Consider the following 20,718-nt stretch of genomic DNA (forward strand, 5'->3'; position numbering starts at 1 on the left):
CAACAGCTTAAAGAGAAACATAAAAGATGAACCCTTTCCATCATTGGCAAACTACAGTGAATTGTTACTGGTTGGTGGAGCGGCTGCATACTGTCTATCCACGACATCGATGAGCTTGTTAGCTATGGCACTAGCATAAACAGACGAGCCTTCGTATATCTGCAAAATAAACTCGTCAAACATGCGCCTATGGTGGGAGAAAAAATATGTATGTATAAGGGAAATATTTTACCTTGGTGTTGAAAAGAAAGCTGTAATAGTCACCAATGTTTCCACCGGCAACATGGTGGAGATCCAACTGAAGTTCATCAAGGAGTCTGGACACGAACAGCAAGCAATTGATCTTCTTCCTCTGAACAAGTTTGATGGTAACTTCGTCGTCGATGATGCGTACATCAACCTCGGAATCCTTCGACTTCCTTTGAAGCCAAGAACTCCTCAAAGAAGTGTTGTAGCATCGGTCTGGATCACCTAGAGGCTTGCAATCAACATCACCTGCATCAGCAGCACTAGCAGCATCTTCAACCTTAAGCCTCTTGCTCCTATCTTGGCCGCATCGCTTCTTGTCCACCAGTATTTTAAGCTCATGAACCGTTCTAATAAGTTCTTTGATGTAGTCTATAGCATCTCCAACTATGGATGCTCTATCATTCTTGGTTTTATAGCCAATGAAACACAACAAGAAACACCAAAAGATTGAAACTTTTTTAGTGCAATTTATCATAAAAGAAACAAGCATTTTTTTTAATGATGGAGTGGTTGTTGGTTTAGGGTACCTTTGTGGGGCTAGGGACCATTGTCCTCAAAGCCTGGTACTTGTCATTTAGATGGACTCTCCTCTCTCTTTCGGTTGCAAAGTGTTTGGTTGTTTTGCCAGCTTTATCTCTGTTTTTGGTACGACCAGCCCTGGAGATGTCCCTGGTGAACTCAATTATGCCATTGTCCCCATCGTGATAAAGACCACCAACCCCAGCTGCATCTTTGTCGTCAGCCGGTACGGTGTAGTCATGCGGCAGAGATTGCAGCAACTCCCTGAAAACAGCCGGCTGAGGGGGCAGGTTGAGATGGAAAAGCGGGTCGTATACAACAGGGGGGGAGCCAGGTGCTGTTTCAAAGGAAATGGAGGAATTAGGGAGGAAAGAACATCTGGGTAAATGGAAAAGGCTGAGAAGGTCAGGTGTAGGAGTATAACCACCGCCGCCACTAGCGGCGGCGGCGGATTCAGCAGCAGCAGAAGAAGAATGGACCATATTGAAAGTTTCCCAATTGGACTGATCGTAAGAAAGCTCCTGGGTTAGATAAGGAATCAAATGAGCATTGGTGTTGTAGGTGGTAGTATTATCAAGCAGATAGTGTTGGTGGGTTTCCATATCCATGGTGGCGGAGACATCCTCGTGATGGTGGTGGTTGTAAGAAGAGAGATTGAGGTTGTCTTCGGAACTGTTATGACAGTTGGTGGCAGCCGGCAAACCCATCAGGTCCTGACAATCTGTGATGGAGTGGGGATCAAAGCAACCACTCTCCTCGTACACCTTCATTCCTTTTTTTTCCAGACAGCAACAAAACAAGATCAATAAATGTTCTTTTTAAAAAAGTGGGAGAGAAGAAAGAAGTTATTGCAGAGATTTAGAGACAGAAATGGAAGAATTTGGTTGAAGCTGGGGATGTTTTTATGTATGAATGTATTGACAGGGAAAGAGACAGAGATGGTTTTTTTATTGTTTCCTGCGTGCCTGAATGCCTGCCTGTAACCCAACCAGCTTCACGCGATTCCTCAATATATCGTCTCCCACTCTTGTTTGTTGCTTTATTTCTCAATTTCAATTCATCTTTCTAACTCTCATTTTTCTTTATTATCACAAATTAACCACATCAAATTAAAGTATTCAACGGATTATTCGATCGAGTTAAATCTAATCAAATTAATTTTTTTAAATTTAACTATATTAATAAGTCTTATTTCATAATTCATATTTTATTTTTAAAAAATGAGTTAAATTGAGTAAAGGTTTTATTTAAATTTAATTATAAATATTTCTAATGTTATAATACTATTTGGTTCTAATTTAAACAATTTTCTATAATCATATATATTTTTCCATATGTGATGTACATATTTCATCTAGAGTTGATGGATTCAACTTCTATTTAAAAATCAAACTACTAATTACTGAAAATTCTGAGTTTTTTTAATTATTTAAGTCTTATTTTATAACTCAAATTTTATTTAAATTTTTTCAGTTTAATTTAAAATCACTAGTCAAATTTAATTTTTCAACGTCAAATGAATAATAAAATCATTTTTTCCCAATCAAATCAAATTTTATTCATCTTTAATAACATATTCTGATTAAATCTTAATTCGGTTTAAATCTTATGAATTTTAATGCTTTTTATTTTATGGGTTCCAGAAAGTACAGATCGATTAAGTATTATGAAAGACTTAAGGGTAAAGAGTCTCGAAAATTTTAATGTTTCAAGTTTAAATTTCATTATAAGTAGCTATTTTCAGATTCAAGTCGATTATTAATTAGGCGTATTCATTATAATGATTTATTTTAATTACAATTATTCAAATTATAAAAGATTTAAATAAACAATCAATCGAATATTTATTAATTATTATAATAACTGAATCTGATCATAAGTATTTAATTATAATTTTACAAAATATATTTAATAATTGTATTATTAGTCTAAGAGATTATAAAATAATATATATTTGAAAGATCCTCAATTATTTGAGAATAAACATTTAAACATTTTCACAAATTTCATACTTGAACTCGAAATATATAAAATTAACGATCTATTTAACTAGTAAAATTCATACTCATTTTCTAGAGTATCATGCTCAAACTACCAAAAAGATTTAATAAGTAAAAAAAATACACTCTAATCTTTTATCTCTCTCCCATGCAAACTGCTCGCCCCAACTAACTCGTCCCAAATCAGTTAGCCTTCATTTTCAACCTCACTAATAATATTCATTTCTCTCTGAGTTAAATTTCAAACAATATTTAATTAAGAACGAATATTATATTGAAGTATAAATTTTAAAAGTAATTATATAAAAAAATCTAAAGAAAGTAAAATTACACAGTTTTAAAGAATATGAAATTAACTACTAATAGAAAATATAAAATATCACAATTTAAATTTTAAGAGATGTGACTGTCTCAACTCTCAACATCCATTGAATTCATCCTTGATAATAAGTATTATAAATATTTCACTATTATTAAATTATATTTTTTATCAATTGAATTTTAATTAAGTAAATATAATTATTGTTACATTAATATAAAGATTATAAATTTAAACACATTTTAAAAAATAATATCCCTAACTTAAACGCATTCACAAAGACAATATATTGTATTTTGATTAACTAAATTGAAAAAAAAAAAATAACAATCGAACGCTATAATTCAAACTTTATTATTTTAAAGAAAGTAGAGCATTGCGTGCTACTTACCTTCTTCTCTTTCCATCCGATTCATGCAAAGTTTGTGCCAACGTTTTTCTAATACAAAATATTTCCAGAAATAACAATAATATAATTTGCTATAAAAATTGATATTTGAATTTAATATTTTTTTTAATTGGTACATGTGTTGATCTCTGTTGTACCTCTTCCATAATATTATCACCCTATCTCGGGATTTAAAAAAAAAACATATTAAAAGTTATTATAAAACATTTCAATCAATATAAAAAAACTAAAATATTATTTTCTTTATTCATCATTTTTCTATCCTTTTATGAAGACAGAAAATTTTGACATCAATCGGCAAAAGTATAATAATCAACAATATGGAATTTCAATACCCAATTAAGTTATTGATTTGATATTGATAGGTAAAGATGACGATGTCATTAAACATCACGTACCACAATTTGATTAATTATTAAAATATCACATCATGTACTAATTTATGATTATTTCTTTTAAAATTTAGATTAAATCAATATCTGATTTATTAATCGATTAATTCAGATTAAATTTTACACAGGCCTAAGATGGGATAACTCTCCCAACTCAGTTTGTTCCATTTGCAAACGTTAGAGTTCGCACTCCTCACATTGCTTAAGAAATCTAGTGTATTATCTCATTAGACTAACTATTTATTAATTTATACTTTAAATTGATAACATAATTTTACTTCATAAGATTATATAAATTTATCCCTGGTATAGTAATATATAATTATGCATCTGGTGTTGTTCATATATATACATATACAATATATATATAATGGAAAGAGTGTTGCATGCAATGGATGGAGATCCCTTTGCTATATGATAATTATGGAGAATAGATTACATCAAAAAGAAGGGAACAAATGTTTTTACCGTAGAATATACTCCAACACTTGGTCTTTCGTGTAGACAATCGTTGAGATTGTTGGTAATTTAGAAATAATTATATTTTAATTATTTAAACAAAGTAATATTGAGAATTTTATTTATAGACCATTATAAATAAGAATTGTATTTTTATAATAGAAGAATTAAGTAAATCTTGAAAAATATATTATATATTAAAATATTTTTAAAAAAATATTGTATAGATACCTAAAACTATTCATCATATATTTTGATTCATCGATTTGATGTAATATTTCCAATAAAAAAAACATATCCTTAATATTTTATACTCAAATAATGTTTTTATACACTATCTTTTAATTATAAATAAAATAACATTTGACTCTCTCTCTCTTTTCATTTGAGTCTTAAGTACAAAGATTCAAATTTATTTGAAGACCTTTTGAATATTTTATTTACATTATTAATGAGGTGTTAATTGACGGTAAATAATCCTTATACAAGATCATAATATTAAATGTTAGGGGTAAATTATTTTGTTAGTCACCAAACTTTCAATGTATTTTTATTTTAATCATTTAATTTTCAAAATTTTTAATATGGGCAAAATTATTTAACACCATTTTAGTTTTATGCAAACATTTCCTAAAACTTTCCTTCCCAAATGTCCCACACCCATATTTTAATATTTCTTTTGATTCATTGATGTAGAGCATTTTCTTCTTAATGTCAATAATGAATAGGGGAGAAAGAAGAGCAAAATTTTAATTGTTGCATTCTGAAATACTCGAGATTTTAACTTAATAATTTATTTGACTGTCGTATGGATATAAGTCTGATTAAGTTTAAAAATTATTTTTGACAACTCAAAATCAATAAATTTAAACCATAAAATTCTAGAATGTCACAATGTTTATATATGAGTTTTTCAAGTGTTTAAGTGTAACATTCTAAACATATATACATTGAGTGATGGAAGACAAAGTTTATGTATGTGTGTCATCTAGGCATAGGCATGAGACTTAAACTCGACGGGTTCAACACCAATCGGGTTGGATTTTTTTTAATTTTGTGTTTCGGTTTAGAGTGAAAAATACTCGACCCGAAAAAATATAATTTTACTTTATATATTTAGGGATAATTGTAATAATAGCCCTCTATATATTATTTTTTTTCAATTAAATTCCTATTTTTATTGAATAAAAATATTATTTCGAGTCAGATTCATATTTTATCTCAAAAAATTAGGTTGAGTGGAGGATGTATATTTTTCGAATAAGATGGAGGATATTTAATTTTTGGATTAAATCGGGTTAACCAGAAACCCGATCCAACATGACTCATGCTCACCCCTAGTGTCATTATTTACGTTTATGACTGATTATTCTCATTTCTTTTATTTTGGTCATGAAAGATGTCAACATTAGAGACTCCGTCCTAAAAACTTGTCAAGTTAGTAAAGATTCAACCTAAAATTTATGTTTTTTAAAAAGCGCTACCTACATGACACACCTTTACAAAATATATATATATATATATATATACCGATTCATAAAAAAAATTATTAGTATAAAGTGATTAAAATATAATATTTATTCAAAAGATATTTAATAATTTGATAATAAACGTTTAAATACCTTTACATATATCATATTTAAATCTACAACCTTTAGAAATAATAATTATCTCTTACTCAAATTGCTTGATTTATAAAAAAAAATTAAATAAAAAATTGAATAAATTTATTTAATTCAACACAATTTTATTCAACTTACATACATGTATGAAATCAGCAAAGGAATCCTTCTAGTTCTAGACATCGTCTTAATAAGAAGGAACTGAACTGGGTCTGGGTTAAAGCTATGTTAAGGTAACCGCAATCCGCAATCCGCAATCCGCAATCATTATTTCTTTGAAGCTCACGCCTCTTCATTTTTCCCCCTGTTTTGACTTGTCTCTCATTCAATTCTCAAAGTTTCAACTCAACCAACTTCTTCATTCCCATTCTCTTTGTACTGATCAATCTCATTCTTGAGTACCCATTTTGTAATTTCATCTGAATTGTACGAAAGGTTTGATCTTTTCCATCAAATGATTTTCATTTGCATAAAACTGGCCTAAAAAAGAAAGGTCCAAATTGATGTTTACCTATTTGAAGTAGCCGACATAAAAGAGGTCTATCACTTTCCTTCTCTTTTTTATTTGTTTGTTTCTAGTAGTTTGGTAGATAGTAGATTGCCAAAAGTAACTATCTGCCTGAGTTTTCAAAGTTCGATTTTGCCTTGTTGGATAACATACCATGTGGGTTCTTGGTTGTTGCCTTTCCCACGGCCGACCTCCCATAATTAGAAAGAAAAAAAAATTGGGTCAAAGAGGGGCTAAAGATTTCAGATTGAATTGTTGTTGATTATTTGGTTTTGGTCTTTTCTAATTGACATGCATTCTTGGAAGATTGAACCGTTTCAAATGGCATATAAGCTTTTCTTCTGAATTTGTTTCCATTTCGCAGGCCTATAGTTCTTGAATTAGAAGCTTGGGATATTTGTTGTTACATTTAGTTTTAATCTAGGGAGAAAGATGCCAAGCTCTAGTGCAGAGATGACTCAGAATTCCCATGCCAATGGCTTGATTCAGAGCTCCAATGGTTCTTTAGAAGAGAAACTTGATGAGCTTCGACATCTGATGGGCAAAACCGAAGGCGATCCGTTGAGAATTGTTGGTGTCGGGGCAGGTGCTTGGGGTAGTGTATTCACTGCTTTGCTGCAAGACAGTTATGGTCATCTGAGAGATAAGGTTCTAATAAGAATATGGAGGAGACCTGGAAAGATAGTTGATAAGGCTACCGCTGAGCACTTATTTGAAGTGATCAATTCGAGGGAGGATGTGTTGAGGAGACTGATTAGGCGGTGTGCTTACTTGAAGTACGTTGAGGCAAGACTAGGTGATAGGACTCTGTATGCAGATGAGATTTTGAAAGATGGTTTCTGCTTGAATATGATTGATACTCCGGTTTGCCCTTTAAAGGTTGTTACGAACTTGCAAGAGGCTGTTTGGGATGCTGATATTGTAATTAACGGCTTGCCATCAACTGAAACTCGTGTGGTATTCGAGGAAATTAGAAGGTATTGGAAAGAAAGAATAACAATGCCCATAATCATATCTCTGGCAAAGGGTATAGAAGCTGAGTTTGTGCCTGAACCTCGCATAATAACTCCCACTCTGATGATTAATCGAGCAAGTAAGCATTGTGTTTCGTTTCTTGAAGTTTTGCCTGAACTGTTTTAGCCTATTTGCTGAATTTCATAATAAAATTCATATCAATATGAATCTTGATTCCTGTTCTTGCAGCTGGAATCCCCATTGAGAACATTCTCTATCTCGGAGGACCTAATATAGCTTCAGAGATATACAATAAAGAATATGCTAATGCTCGAATTTGTGGGGCTGAAAAGTGGAGGAAACCTTTGGCAAAGTTCTTAAGGCAGCCCCATTTTATTGTGTGGGACAATGGTGATCTTGTTACTCATGAAGTGATGGGTGGTTTGAAGAATGTCTATGCCATTGGAGCTGGTAAGATCTAGTTTTTTGCAAGCATGCTAAGTCATGCACCTCGCACGATAGGCTGTATGGCAATATTAGTTTAATGATAATGAATATCCAATTTAATGATTTTATCAACACAATTCCAGCTAATGATTGATCAAAACAGGACCCAATAAAAAGAAAACCAAAGGTGTTGAGCCAATGTCCTACTTTCATTATGCAGTTGCAGGTAGTGTGATTTTGACTTGTTTGGTCTTTAAGTGGTAGATATTACTTGATACTCGATAACCTATACTCCGCAGTTTCCAAGATGCTAAAGGACATTGGCTCAACACCTGTGTACTATATTCATGATTCCAAAGAACTTATCTTTGAACTAAATATTCAATTTCAATTTCAGCAGTAAGTTGAGATTTCAAATCTTTATAAGTTAATTTCCTATATTGATTCCACAGGAATGGTAGCAGCTCTAACCAATGAGAGTGCCACCAGCAAGTCTGTATACTTTGCACTGTGTACATCTGAGATGATATTTATCACTCATCTCTTGGCAGAAGAGCCTGAAAAACTTGCTGGGCCTTTGTTGGCTGACACCTATGTAACCCTGTTAAAAGGTCGTAATGCATGGTATGGGCAACAGTTGGCCCAAGGGGGATTGAACCTTGAGATGGGCGATAGCATCAAGGGGAAGGGTATGATTCAGGTAAGAGCTTTTCTGTTCCGTGGAGCATTTTGAGCAAACAGTTTTAGCCTTTTAGGTTGGTTTGGGTAGAGTTGAGTTAATACTAGTCTGACTTGAAGCAAATTATTAAAATTGTAAGTGTTGTTCAAAATCGAGATCAGTGGATGTCTGCTGAATTCTGTATGCAGACAACCTGTGTTGCATAATAGGGGGAAAATGGTGTTGTTAAAGAAACTATTGAGAACATTTGAAAGATGATTCTTTAATTAATTTGTGATCTGGAAACTTATTCTGTTATTTGTATTTTTCAGGCATGCATGTTCCTGTCTTTATTGCCTAAAAAATGCTTGCTTTCAATATCTAGAATGATTGTGGAGGTCTATAGGCATGTATTTAAAACTTTTGCATTAGCTTCTGAGCATGTTTAAGTATATTATCCCAGACCATTCCTGGACTGGTAAATATAATTTTCCCATTGGTTTTATGGGCCATTTTATTTATTTTGTTGCTGTAGTATAAACTTGGATAACTACATCTCCGTTTCTTCATCAGTTTGGAGCTCCCTCGGACCTCGCGCACATGCTTTAGCATAGTCATTGTCAATTGCATAACCATAAATTGGTCGCATTTGTAATTACTGTTTAGTAATAGAACCAGATTCTAACTCCTTTTGTTTACGTCTTATCCGATCCCGTCATTTAATTCCTTTTATAAACATTAATCTCATTATTATGGCAGGGTGTCTCTGCTGTGAAAGGCTTTTATGAGCTTCTTAGTCAATCCAGCTTAAGCGTCTTGCACCCCGAAGAAAACAAATCTGTAGCTCCTGTGGAGCTTTGCCCCATCTTGAAGGTGCTATATAAAATACTCATCACAAGGTACTCAATTTCTTTTCTCCCACTCGCTAGGTGATGTTTTTCATTATAAGAACACTTGCATAAGTGTGAGCTGATGGAACTTGGTATGAATGTTCAGGGAGTTCCCTTTGCAGGCCATCCTTGATGCATTAAGGGACGAAACCATGCATGACCCGAAAGATCGTATCGAGATAGCACAGACTCATGTGTTCTATAGACCATCTCTTCTTGGTAATCAGCCTTAATAAGAGAAAGATGATGACTAGTGTAGGTTCTCTTACTTTTGTTATCCATTTGTAATAACCAGTTCTTAATATCAAGATACGCAAGCAAATGTAACCATTGGATGAACTTTTTATTCATTTAAACACAACTGGCCTTTGATCAAGTTGAACACTTGAATTTGACCATCTCTGTAAATGATTATAGATCCGTAAATTTCCCGGAAACCAAACAAGTTCCTTTGAGAAAAGTAAAATTCTCTTTTGCGGAAAGGGAAAATGACTATGGAAAAGATGTTCTTTTGGCTTGTATTCATCAACTTTACCCTACCACTTGCATGCTTGCCTCCTTTTCCTTTTGCATTAGACTTCGAGGGCACAATGAAGTTAGAACTAATGAAAGAGAACCCCCCCCCCCCAAAAAAAAAAAAAAGGAAATTGAAGGCAATCATTAATATTAATATCATCCTTAAACCCTTAATGTCTAAGGGTAGAAGGCAAGAGCCAAAATATTAAGGGTGCGTTTGGTTCACAGAAAGTAAGATTGTCGGTGGGAATAAAAGATTACTAGGGAATAGAATTACTGAGAATGTTGTATTTTGTGTTTGGTTGGTTTAGCAGGAATGTAAGATTACCGTGTTTGGTTAAAGGAATAAAAGATTATTGGAATGTATATTTGACCAAATTGTCCTTATTATATATTAGTTTTTTAACAAGTTAGAAAATATTTATATGTTTTCTTTAAAAAAATTAAATTCATAAAATTTATATAATTTTTTTTGCAAAATTGAAAATATAAAAAGGTTTAATAAAATGATACAATTTTATTTTAACCTCTGTACTTCATATAAAATTTTAATTATATATATATTTTTTGTAAATCTAAAATAATTTAAGGATAAATTTGTAATTTAACATTCGTAGAATTTTTATTATTTAATGACAGAATAATGACATTTTTGAAAAAAAAAATAAGGGTATTTTAGTCCAAAACGTCAGTAATCCAACAATACATAAAGAAAGGAAGGTAATGACATTCCCGGTAATATACTTCAAAAAATCTACTACTAGTAATGTAAGATTATCAGGAATGATATTCTCGACCAACCAAACGAAATAATGTGGATTCTATTCTTATGTGAATCTCACATTCCCCCAACCAAATAGGGAGAGAGGAGAGCGATTAGTATTTCAAACAAAGTGGTATCAGTGAAATGAGGCCAAATGGGTGGGTGGTGATGCAGAGGACCCCACTAACAACCTGGCATTTATATAGATTAATATTAATTATTTACTAAATCTCTAAAACAATGCTTTGGACCCACTTGTACTAGTCAGCTCTAGTCACCCCATGCGATTGTTCGTCTTTGTGGACCTTCCTGTTTCTTCCCCCTCAAATGAATGTCATACAATGATCCTACCCTCAATCAATAATGCCAGTAGTGCCATTTCTATTATGCCGATTGCATGTGCATGTAAGATTCTAATACACAATCAAACAAGTTCTTGCACCACATGATCTTTGATTACTATGAACTGAGATTTTAACATATTCTTCTCCCATTGTTCTTCATTTTTACCCTAAAAGGGCCATACACAATGCAATATATGCATGTTCTTACTATTTTGCCTATGGATTGGTTTCCCTTCTTGCTCTGTACAAGCATAGACTAAGCTAGAAAAGAAATGAACTAAACAAGGGCTTTTCCTCCTTGTTTCTTACAGGGAAACCATTGGGGAGTTACAGATACACATTGACTGGGTGATCCCTTTTTCTTTCTATGCTTTCTTTTAACATGTGGTCCAAACTATTGAAACAATAGGTAAACATTATTACAACAAAAGAGAAGGAATAGCTGTCCCACTTCCTTCACTGCCTTTTTATGAACGCATTTTGTATGGTTGTAAATAGAGTATAGTGGTGGTTGGCTCTTCTATTAGATCTCTGATGTGAAACTATGTTGTTTGATTTATACCTTCAGTCTTCTAACCTGTAAAGTGAAGCGGGTCTCATTTAACAATAATACGATAGGTGCGAACAAAAGTAAAACAAAGATGATGCTTTGAAGAGAGAATCTGAAGCTATCCATTTACCTTTGCAAAGGATGCTAAATTCCAACAGGGCAAGTTGGGCCGCCAGTGCCTGCGTACATGCTGATGGTCCCATGTCCGGATGAGAACCTGAATATGGAAGCAATATTCATATGTTACAAATCATTTTAACCATGTAAAGACTCCGTTTATAATCATGATGATAGTATTATGAAAATTAATGATAATAATCATGTACCTGGGCATTTGGCAGTTGAAAGAGTTGAATGATGCCATGTCTAATGCATTATTTTCTGGAAGCAATGTTGAAGGGACCCAATTATTTGTTATAGAAGAAGCCGAGACTGATGTGTCCCTATCCGCTTCAGTATTAGAGAATGCAGACAAGTACTCTCCAGAAGCTTTTTTAGGAGATGCAAAAGGGTTATCAGGAAGGTTGTGCTCCAAACTGCAATTTGATACAATAGATGCATAAGTTCGATCTGGACGCAAAAAATGTGCCATTTGCTGTTATTGATTTAGTCCCAATCTCAATCTGAATGCACAAAGTTTGATTACTTGAATACCTTTTTGGCAGGCTACCGTCTTCAAGATTAGGGCTCTCCTTGCCAGTATCATTTTGTTCAACACTGGCTGATTCTTTACCCGCAGCAGTACCAGTACTCACAACTTGCTTCTCGGATGCATGCATGGATACCACTGCCACAGGGCTAGAACAATTCTCTGCAATGAGATATACCAAGCCATTTCATATGAATTAGGAAAACAACGACTAGATTAAATTGTTATATTTGAAATGAAAATTGTGTAGCCACCTTGTGGAGCTTCTTGACTGTTGTGAAACTGAGGAAGTACAAGGGACTGGTTGAACATTTTTGGAGTGTGCGTAGGTAATGGAATGGGGCTTCCACTAGAAAGAGCCCTGTGATGGTGATTCTTCTTTGCACCGAGGAGTTGCAGGCCCATCAACCTTCTATTTTGAAGCTCAAGCGCCTGCTGAAGATCAGCTTGCTCCTCCAGCTTTCTCCTCCACAACAAGTCCTGGGTATTGTAAAACGCCCTCAGTCCTACAGTGCACACAGTTATCGTTAGCGTGGCAATCACATATACAACGAGGAAGATAGACCATGACTTATGCTTACCGAGCTGAGGGTCGTATAGGTCCCGGGGGCTCGAATCAAGGCCAGTTGGAGTACCGCAAGGAGAGAAATCTCCTCTTTCAATTTGCTGCTGTTTCCTGCAATGATAACAAAGTAGGTTTTAACAGATCTAGACCAAGTAAATCATCCGAGCAAAGATTTCACAGTGAAAAGAGGACGCATGTACTTGTCCAGGACTTTTCCTTTCTCCTTGTAAGGCTTAACCAGAACACGAGCATCACAAACGAAATGAGGGTTCCCTTTAGCCAGGATGATTTTCACAGTCTCGGGATAAACAAAAGTAACAAATCCAAACATTCTCTTCTGCTGGTATGGAATCCTCACATCTTGAACCGGTCCATATATACTTCAAAGGAGAAACGCATAGTTTTAGATATAATTACCAAGCTGAACCAACATAGAAGTAGAGTGTTCAACAAAATACCTAAAATAGTTGGACACATCCTCCTCTCTGAAGGTGCTATCAGCTGGGAAAGTCAAGTAGATCTGTCTTGAAGCAGGGTTAACCATGCCTGCTTCTCCGTTTATTGAAAAGCTGCTTCTTTCGAGCCGGGATCGATTAAATTTGTTCATCTCATCGCCCATCATTAAAGCAGCAGCTGCTGCAACCCTACAGTTTCAAACCAAAATGAAATCTTTAATCATTTCCACACATCACATATTTAACTCAAGACTCGATCTTATGTATTACATAATAGATAGCACACAGAGAAGGGATCAACTACCAAGTACCTCTGAGTATCATTTTGTTGCTTTTGAAGGAACGAGCTCATGCACTTTAGGGAGTAAGGAGGAAAAGAAATAGAACCTATGAGCTGTGAAGCAGCTGCCAACCTATGTTGCTGAGCTGATTTGGATCTGAGTAGTTCATGGGCCTGGTCCATCTCGATCTTGTTAGGTGATCCTACGATGGTGGCACCATCTGCTCCAGCAACCACTGAACCATACTCTCCAAGGCCACCATGGATAAATCTGCAATTCTTCCCATTTTTACAATACCCTCTAAGAAAATACAGACAGTGTCTCCACCCAAACCCAGAAGCCGGGTCATCAGCTCCCAAAATATCACTCACGGAGCTACTCCTCCTGTGAAAGGAGGTTCCCCAGTACGAGGGGAACCCTATGGAGTCAGTGATACCACAAGCACCAGCCGTTGAACTAGAGGACAAGTCACCAGATTGGCGGTTGAAGAAATCATGGTTTTTGGGAGAGCTTTCGTTGAGGAAAGCTAGTTGATCTTGAAGTTGAAACTCATCAACCATATCAGTGGCTTCCCCGTTTCCATACAAAGGAAAAGAAGAAGGATTTAAAGAGCCACTGCTGGGACTGATCAACTCATCAGGGTTCTGTAGTTCAGACAAAGGACTCCATGAAGAAGTACCAAAAGAAGAAGAGAGGTTGGTAGGGATGGTGAGAGAAGATGGTATGAGCCTTGAAGCAGATGAGTTTTGCCTTGAAATATTAACAGGGTTCGGGTTGTTTGCGAGAAAAGGAGAAGGAGAAGCTGGAGTAGAAGGTGTAGAAGGAGAGTTAGAGGGAAGACCAAGCTCTTTCTTGGCCTTGAGTATCACAGAGAGAAGTGAAGCTTCAGGACCAAAGGCTAAACGAATCATCTCCTTCTCACCATGGTCTTGAATCAGCAGTAGATCCATGATTTTGGAAGCGTTTTCTGGTTCCAAGTTTTGGATTCTAGAGAACACAATTCTGGTTGCTTCATAGGTATCCATAATAGAAAAAAAATCAAACACACCAACAACCAAATAACGTTCACCTGCTGTATATTTCTTGTATGATTTTGAGAGAGAGCGAAAGAGAAAGGGAGAAGAAAGTGAGTAAGGTCTTTTACAAGTAAAACATCTTTCTCTCTATCAACCACAAGCTCTACCTACCACCTGGTGAGCTGTGACCAGTTAGCAGAGCATTGCAGGAGTCTCTCTTTATCTCTTCCATCTTATTTATTCCCACAAACAAAAAAAAGTACTTTATCTTTAAAGATAGAGCTTGAAGGAAACGTATAGAACAGAGAAAATAGTAATAAATGAGAAATGAGAGGTGACAAAAAGGAGTATTCCCGTCCCGTGTGAAGAGATTTAAAAGGAAGCAAAAGAAGCAAACATGGACATGGTGGTTGAATTTATTTATAAAGCAAATATATGAGCAAAAAGAAGTTGCAGTACTGTGACACGATGAGAGAGAAAGAGATTGAGAACAAAGTTCCCACTTGCTAAGTTACTTCCTTTCCTTAATAATAGATTGGATTAGATTTGAAAAATCAAAGCTTCAACCTTTGGGACTGGGTAATATATAAATGAGAGAAGTTTTCAACTTTCAAGTGAAGGAGGAGGGAAGTAGTGTGTCAGTGGTATGTGAATTAGCGCTTTGGTAGTTCCAAAGTTTGAATAAAGATAAAATAATTTTAGTGACAAAAAAAATATTTTATAATATATAATTTTAATTATTTTTTTTGAATTTATAAAAAAAGTGAATTTAAAATTTAAGTTGTAAAATTAAAGTTCGCGTTACGAATTTGTTGATCATTTTCGTAAATCACAATACAGAAGTTAAATTCGTAACGCGATTTTCAAATTCGTAATACTGAATTTCAAATTCGCAACTCGATTTTTGAATTCGCAACATGAATTTAATTTCGCAACAGGTTTTAGTTTCGCAACACAGATGTTTTGGGTATATAACTACGCATCAGCAGCAACTCATAACCTAAATCCCTAAATCGCAACTCATTCAATCTCTATCTATTACTCTCTCCGGCGACATCCGTTCCTATATCCAACGACATCCTTCCCCATCTCTAATTTTTTTTTACATAATTTTATTTCTATATAATTTTTCAATGATTTCTCTCCCAAATTATCAACTATCAACTTAATAAAGGTATGTTTTTCTCTAAGTTAGTGATGATATGTAGTTTATAGCTCGTTTGTTTAGTAAATTAATTTATAATTTGTAGAATGAAATCATCTAATGTTGATCATGTTTGGATAGATTTGTGTTTTGGAGGGTCATGGGAGAATGTTCATGGTGTTTTACAATATGTGCCTTTACCCATGAATCTTCAACTAAAAATGTCATTAAAAAAATTAACTTATGAAACTCTAATGTTACGTATTGCAAAGAAATTAAATTTAGAGCCTCTAAGTGGATTTAGGCTATCTTATCAGAGAAAATGTAAAGTTTATTTGTTAACCGACAATGAAGATGTTGAACGATTCATTGCTTACATTAGTGTTTCGCAAGAAGATGATGTTACATTGTATGTTGTTGAACCTAGAAGTAGTGAAGTTGGGTCAGTAGCGAGTAGTAATCTACTAAGTTCTTCAACCCCAGTTTATGGTGCTCACAATGTACAACGTTGTTATCAACCTCAAAATTTAATGGTTCCACCACAATTTCATCACCAATAAAATTTTGTTTCACCACATTTCCAATAACAAACACAATATCAAACACAATCTCAAAACCCACAACCTTTTCCTAATCCAAATCTCAATCAACTTTTAGCACCAAATTCCAGTTTTCGTATTGACCAGTTAGACGATTATGAGCCAACAGAAAAAATTATGAGTACTAGTCAATATCTTGGTCAATACCCAGACTTTGATCTTGGTCAATACTCAGATTTTGATGATGTTTCAGAAGAAGAAACAGACCCTGCATGTAATGGTTTTTATATTGGTCAATACCCAAATTTTAATGATGAAACAGCCGCTGTCGAGGAAGATGTTGTTGATGATAATAAGGAGGAAGTTACGACTGTGAATGAACATGTTGAACATCCATTCTGTAATTCATATAACCTTGAAGAAGAATAAGAAGAATAAGAAGTCCCCGAAGAAAAGAAAAAGAAGAAAATGTCACGAGAGTATAATTGGAATATGCCAGAATTACTTCAGATACCAGAATAAGAGTTGGTAAAGATAACAGTTGATTGTTACACAAAAGTTATTCATATCAAGAAAGATGCTTGTTTTGATACAAAGGAAGACTTGAAGATAGCTTTGTATACGAAATGTGTGGAAGATGGCTATCAACTAAAAGTTAACAAAACAAGCAAAGATCATTTCGAAACAAGGTGTATGATTGACAAAAACTGTACGTGGCGTATGATTGCAAAGAGGATAAAAGATTGTGAAATGTTTCAAGTTAGGACTTTTATTGATAAACATACATGTTCAAGAACCCAAGTTTTTCCTCACCATAGATAGGCAAACAAAAAGGTGTTGGGTGGTTTTCTGGCTGAGTTAATGTTTTTTAATGGCAAGGTACATCGGGGACATGAAATTATGACTGACATGAATGTTTGGTTCAAGATTAGTATCTCGTATTCTCAAGCTTGGAGAGTCAAATGTTATGCCTTGGAATTGTTGAGGGGGTCGCCAGAAGCATCGTTTGCCCAACTGTCGGCTTATTGTCACAATTTAAAGCTGAAAAATCATGGGTCGGTAACTCATATCAAAACAGATAGAGATGGACGCTTTGAGTTGTTGTTTATCGCCATTGGTACTGCGGTTAGTAAATCATTATCATTTTGTTGACTCATTTTTGTTAGTTGTATGCATTTCACATTTAAATGATTATATTTCTTGTGTATATTATTTTGTATATTCGTTCGTTTATTACTTGCATGCGCCCAATTATTATAGTTGACGGAGCATATTTGAAAAGTCGATACCTTGGAGTAAACTTATTAGCAGTAGCCATGGATACTAACAATGAGATACTACCAATAGCTTACGGGGTTGGCAAATCTGAAACCTCTGATTAATAGACATGGTTTATGGGGCATCTTAGGGATTGCATAGGTCCTATTAACAATCTGACAATCATATCCGATAGGGCAAACTCAATTGACAACGTTGTTAGAATGTGTTTCCCATATGCTTTTCATAGACTTTGTGGTGTTCATTTGTACAAAAATCTAAAATCAATGTATGCTGGTATAAAAAATCACAAATGGACATACTGGAATGCTGTAAAAACTTATCGGGAAGTGAATTTTAATAAGCATATAAATTGTTTAAGACGTGTTTTGCCTCAATGTGCTCAAACACTAGAAGATGTCGGGTTTGAAAGATGGTCAAGAGTACATTAACTTGGAGCAAGATATGGTTTCAAGACGTCTACAGTGCAGAATCAATCAACGCTCTAAGTCGTCATTCCCGGAAATTACCCATTTACCATGTTAATAGAGTTTTTTTGAGCCTCTATTCAACAGTGATATTACAAGAAAAGAAACAATGCAGGTATTATTTCTTTAAATTCGTAACTTATCATATTTAATATATATTTTACTAGGTATTATTTATTTTAATTTATAGGAACATTGGAACGTCGTGTTACACCATGGACTGAAAAAAATAACGAAACGTGTTGTGAAGTCAATTCTATGGAGAGTTGAACCATGTTCAAACACTTTGTTTGATGTATTGGATAATAACTTAAATGGGCTTGTCGATCTAAATGCAAAGACGTGTAGTTGTATGAAATGACAAACATCTGGTTATCCGTGTGGCCATGTTATAAAAGTTGTTCTTCATCTAAACTAAGATGATTCAAGTGCATACGTTATGGATTGCTACACTATAGAATTACATCGACAGACTTATGCCGAGATTGTCTACCCTATTCCATATCCTTCTGAGTGGGACATACCAGATGACTTATAAATAGGTTTGCCACCAGTCATGGACAGTAGACTACCTGGCCGACCAAAAAATCACGATCGTATACCGTGTAAGGGTGAAGAGAAGAGGATATCAACATGTAGTCGGTGCAAGGAAAGTGGTCATAAAAAGTTAACCTGTGGATCACCAGTGCCATCACAATCAACTTTTCCTCTACCAAAATATGGATCCTCATCCAAAATATGGATCCTCATCAAAATCCAAAGCTCATATGGTGCCAAGCAAAAGGAAATCAAAATTGCAATCAAAATCAAAATCTCAATCACAATCGACTTCACCTTTTGGGACTTATTAACTTAGGTGATTTTTAAATGCAAATGTTATATTATGTGTATTTTATGTGTGAATACATACATTTTCAGTTAGACATGCATTAGTAACTTGAGTTTGAACATTGATATGATCTGTTTAGTTGTTATCACTTATCAGATTGTTGTCTTTTATCTTTTTCAGTTGTATTTTATGTAGTCAAATATGCAACGTGAAAATCAAATTCGCAACGCAAAAATCGCAATGCGAATTTGACTTACGCAACGATCACAACACGAATTTTACTTTCGCGTTGCGAATTTGACTATCGCAACAATCGAAACGAGAAAATCGCAACCCGAATTTGCCTTTCGCGTTGCGAAAGTGTACCTTCAACATGTAGCTTTTACCTTCAACATAATGCAGATTGAAAATTAAACAATAAATCAATTAAACATTGTTGTGGGTACATTATTTGAACATTGTTATGAGTACATTATTTGGAAAATAATGTTCCAGACTTCGTTAGAAATAACCCTTTTTCATCGGATTAATTTCGTTGTTGTGGGTACATTATTTGAACATTGTTATGTATAAATTTATTGTGTATGTATGTTTTGGTTTGATTATATTGTATATATGTATATTTTCATTCAGATGAGATGGGTTGTGCATAACAAAACAATCTATCTCTTCCATGTGAGTACTTTATTCCCACCATGTGACAAATGTGACAACCCCATCAACTCACAACTCAACGTTCAACTCAATCAATATTGTATTTTAGCTTGATGGTTCATAAAGCATGTTACTTGAACAGTATGAATCAATTATACAATTTTCATGTTCAATTTAACACTGCATTTCAAATTCATTTAATATATAATTGGAGTTTGAATTTAAATTTCAATTTGAGTTTGAATTTTAATATATATAAATTTCGGCTCCACTATAAATATTAGCCCAAGCCTTTGTTTCATCCAAACAACAACTTACTCAATAGAATAACTTAGCCAATATGCATGTTATCATTGATTATTCCTAATTTCTATTGTTTTTGGTTAACAAGCATGAAGATTGGATATCCGAAGAATGCCTTTCGGATATTATCCATTTCAGTCAGCTCACTGAGGTAGGTTAACCCTAAACCGAAACTATCTTAGCTAAACATACTTGATATAAAAGCAGCTGCAGATTTAAAATCTCAATGGTGATGCAGTTGGTTCTCAAATAGTTAAAGCGTCAAAAACGTTTCGGACGTATGATCTGGGTGGTATATGGGAAATACAACAAATGGCAACTAAAAATCCCGATAATTGAGGGCTACAAATTATAATAATAACAAAAATAATAAGTCTGAAATGCTTCCGAGTACCACCCAAATCATAAGTCCGAAAATGCTTCCGATGCTTTAAATGTTTGAGAACCAAATGGATCGCCTTCGAGATTTTAATAAATATGCAGCTGCTTCTACATCAGCTATGTTTCTCTCAGACTGTTTCGGTTAATGGTTATCTTATCTTCATGAGCTGGATGAAATGGATAATATTCGGAAGGAATTTTTTTGACATAATTTTATTTATATATAATTTTTCAATGATTTCTCTCCCAAATTATCAACTATCAACTTAATAAAGGTATGTTATTCTCTAAGTTAGTGATGATATATAGTTTATAGCTCGTTTGTTTAGTAAATTAATTTACAAATTGTAGAATGAAATCATCTAATGTTGATCATGTTTAGACATATTTGTGTTTTGGAGGGTCATGGGAGAATATTCATATGGTGTCAAGCAAAAGGAAATCAAAATTGCAATAAATCACAATCACAACCGGCTTCACCTTTTGGGACTTATTAACTTAGGTGATTTTTAAATGCAAACGTTGTATTATGTGTATTTTATGTGTGAATGCATTAGA

General features: G+C 34.1%; 3 protein-coding genes and 1 long non-coding RNA gene across 4 annotated transcripts; 2 read left to right on the plus strand and 2 right to left on the minus strand.

Annotated features, from left to right (window-relative positions):
• Positions 1-11: 11 nt before the first annotated feature.
• Positions 12-16,689, minus strand: LOC120217565 (transcription factor bHLH91-like). The gene is made up of 4 exons (XM_039214651.1): positions 16,666-16,689; positions 777-1,608; positions 233-652; positions 12-159 (listed from the first exon to the last, which is right to left on the minus strand). The coding sequence occupies exons 2-4, from the start codon at positions 1,536-1,538 to the stop codon at positions 52-54; spliced, it is 1,290 nt and encodes a 429-aa protein (XP_039070582.1). The 5' UTR covers positions 1,539-1,608; positions 16,666-16,689; the 3' UTR covers positions 12-51.
• LOC120217564 (probable glycerol-3-phosphate dehydrogenase [NAD(+)] 2, cytosolic) lies at positions 6,241-9,694 on the plus strand. Its single transcript, XM_039214650.1, has 5 exons — positions 6,241-7,570; positions 7,681-7,902; positions 8,331-8,578; positions 9,296-9,435; positions 9,533-9,694. Exons 1-5 carry the CDS (start codon positions 6,910-6,912, stop codon positions 9,657-9,659), a joined length of 1,398 nt encoding a protein of 465 aa, XP_039070581.1. The 5' UTR covers positions 6,241-6,909; the 3' UTR covers positions 9,660-9,694.
• Positions 10,105-10,938, plus strand: LOC120217570. Its single transcript, XR_005525155.1, has 2 exons — positions 10,105-10,153; positions 10,803-10,938. It is a non-coding gene; the product is annotated as an uncharacterized LOC120217570 (long non-coding RNA).
• On the minus strand, positions 11,209-15,099 carry LOC120217563 (zinc finger CCCH domain-containing protein 53-like). Its single transcript, XM_039214649.1, has 9 exons — positions 13,580-15,099; positions 13,272-13,457; positions 13,014-13,193; positions 12,830-12,924; positions 12,503-12,754; positions 12,254-12,410; positions 11,926-12,135; positions 11,730-11,816; positions 11,209-11,626 (listed from the first exon to the last, which is right to left on the minus strand). The coding sequence occupies exons 1-8, from the start codon at positions 14,572-14,574 to the stop codon at positions 11,744-11,746; spliced, it is 2,148 nt and encodes a 715-aa protein (XP_039070580.1). The 5' UTR covers positions 14,575-15,099; the 3' UTR covers positions 11,209-11,626; positions 11,730-11,743.
• Positions 16,690-20,718: the final 4,029 nt, after the last annotated feature.

The sequence above is a fragment of the Hibiscus syriacus genome, unplaced genomic scaffold (assembly GCF_006381635.1).
Source record: "Hibiscus syriacus cultivar Baekdansim isolate YM2019G1 unplaced genomic scaffold, ASM638163v2 tig00110187_pilon, whole genome shotgun sequence".
NCBI classification, from domain to species: Eukaryota; Viridiplantae; Streptophyta; class Magnoliopsida; order Malvales; family Malvaceae; genus Hibiscus; species Hibiscus syriacus.

Excerpts from the sequence above, each read along its gene's own strand:
- LOC120217564 (XM_039214650.1), top strand. The coding sequence starts at position 6,910 with ATGCCAAGCTCTAGTGCAGAGATGACTCAGAATTCCCATGCCAATGGC. Across the intron at positions 8,579-9,295 it reads AGGGGAAGGGTATGATTCAG|GGTGTCTCTGCTGTGAAAGG; the intron begins GTAAGAGCTTTT and ends TTATTATGGCAG. Across the intron at positions 9,436-9,532 it reads TATAAAATACTCATCACAAG|GGAGTTCCCTTTGCAGGCCA; the intron begins GTACTCAATTTC and ends ATGAATGTTCAG.
- LOC120217563 (XM_039214649.1), bottom strand. The coding sequence starts at position 14,574 with ATGGATACCTATGAAGCAACCAGAATTGTGTTCTCTAGAATCCAAAAC. Across the intron at positions 12,411-12,502 it reads CAGTCAAGAAGCTCCACAAG|AGAATTGTTCTAGCCCTGTG; the intron begins GTGGCTACACAA and ends ATCTCATTGCAG. Across the intron at positions 11,817-11,925 it reads TTCAACTGCCAAATGCCCAG|GTTCTCATCCGGACATGGGA; the intron begins GTACATGATTAT and ends TTCCATATTCAG.
- LOC120217565 (XM_039214651.1), bottom strand. The coding sequence starts at position 1,538 with ATGAAGGTGTACGAGGAGAGTGGTTGCTTTGATCCCCACTCCATCACA. Across the intron at positions 653-776 it reads TGGTCCCTAGCCCCACAAAG|AATGATAGAGCATCCATAGT; the intron begins GTACCCTAAACC and ends TATAAAACCAAG. Across the intron at positions 160-232 it reads GCTTTCTTTTCAACACCAAG|ATATACGAAGGCTCGTCTGT; the intron begins GTAAAATATTTC and ends TTTATTTTGCAG.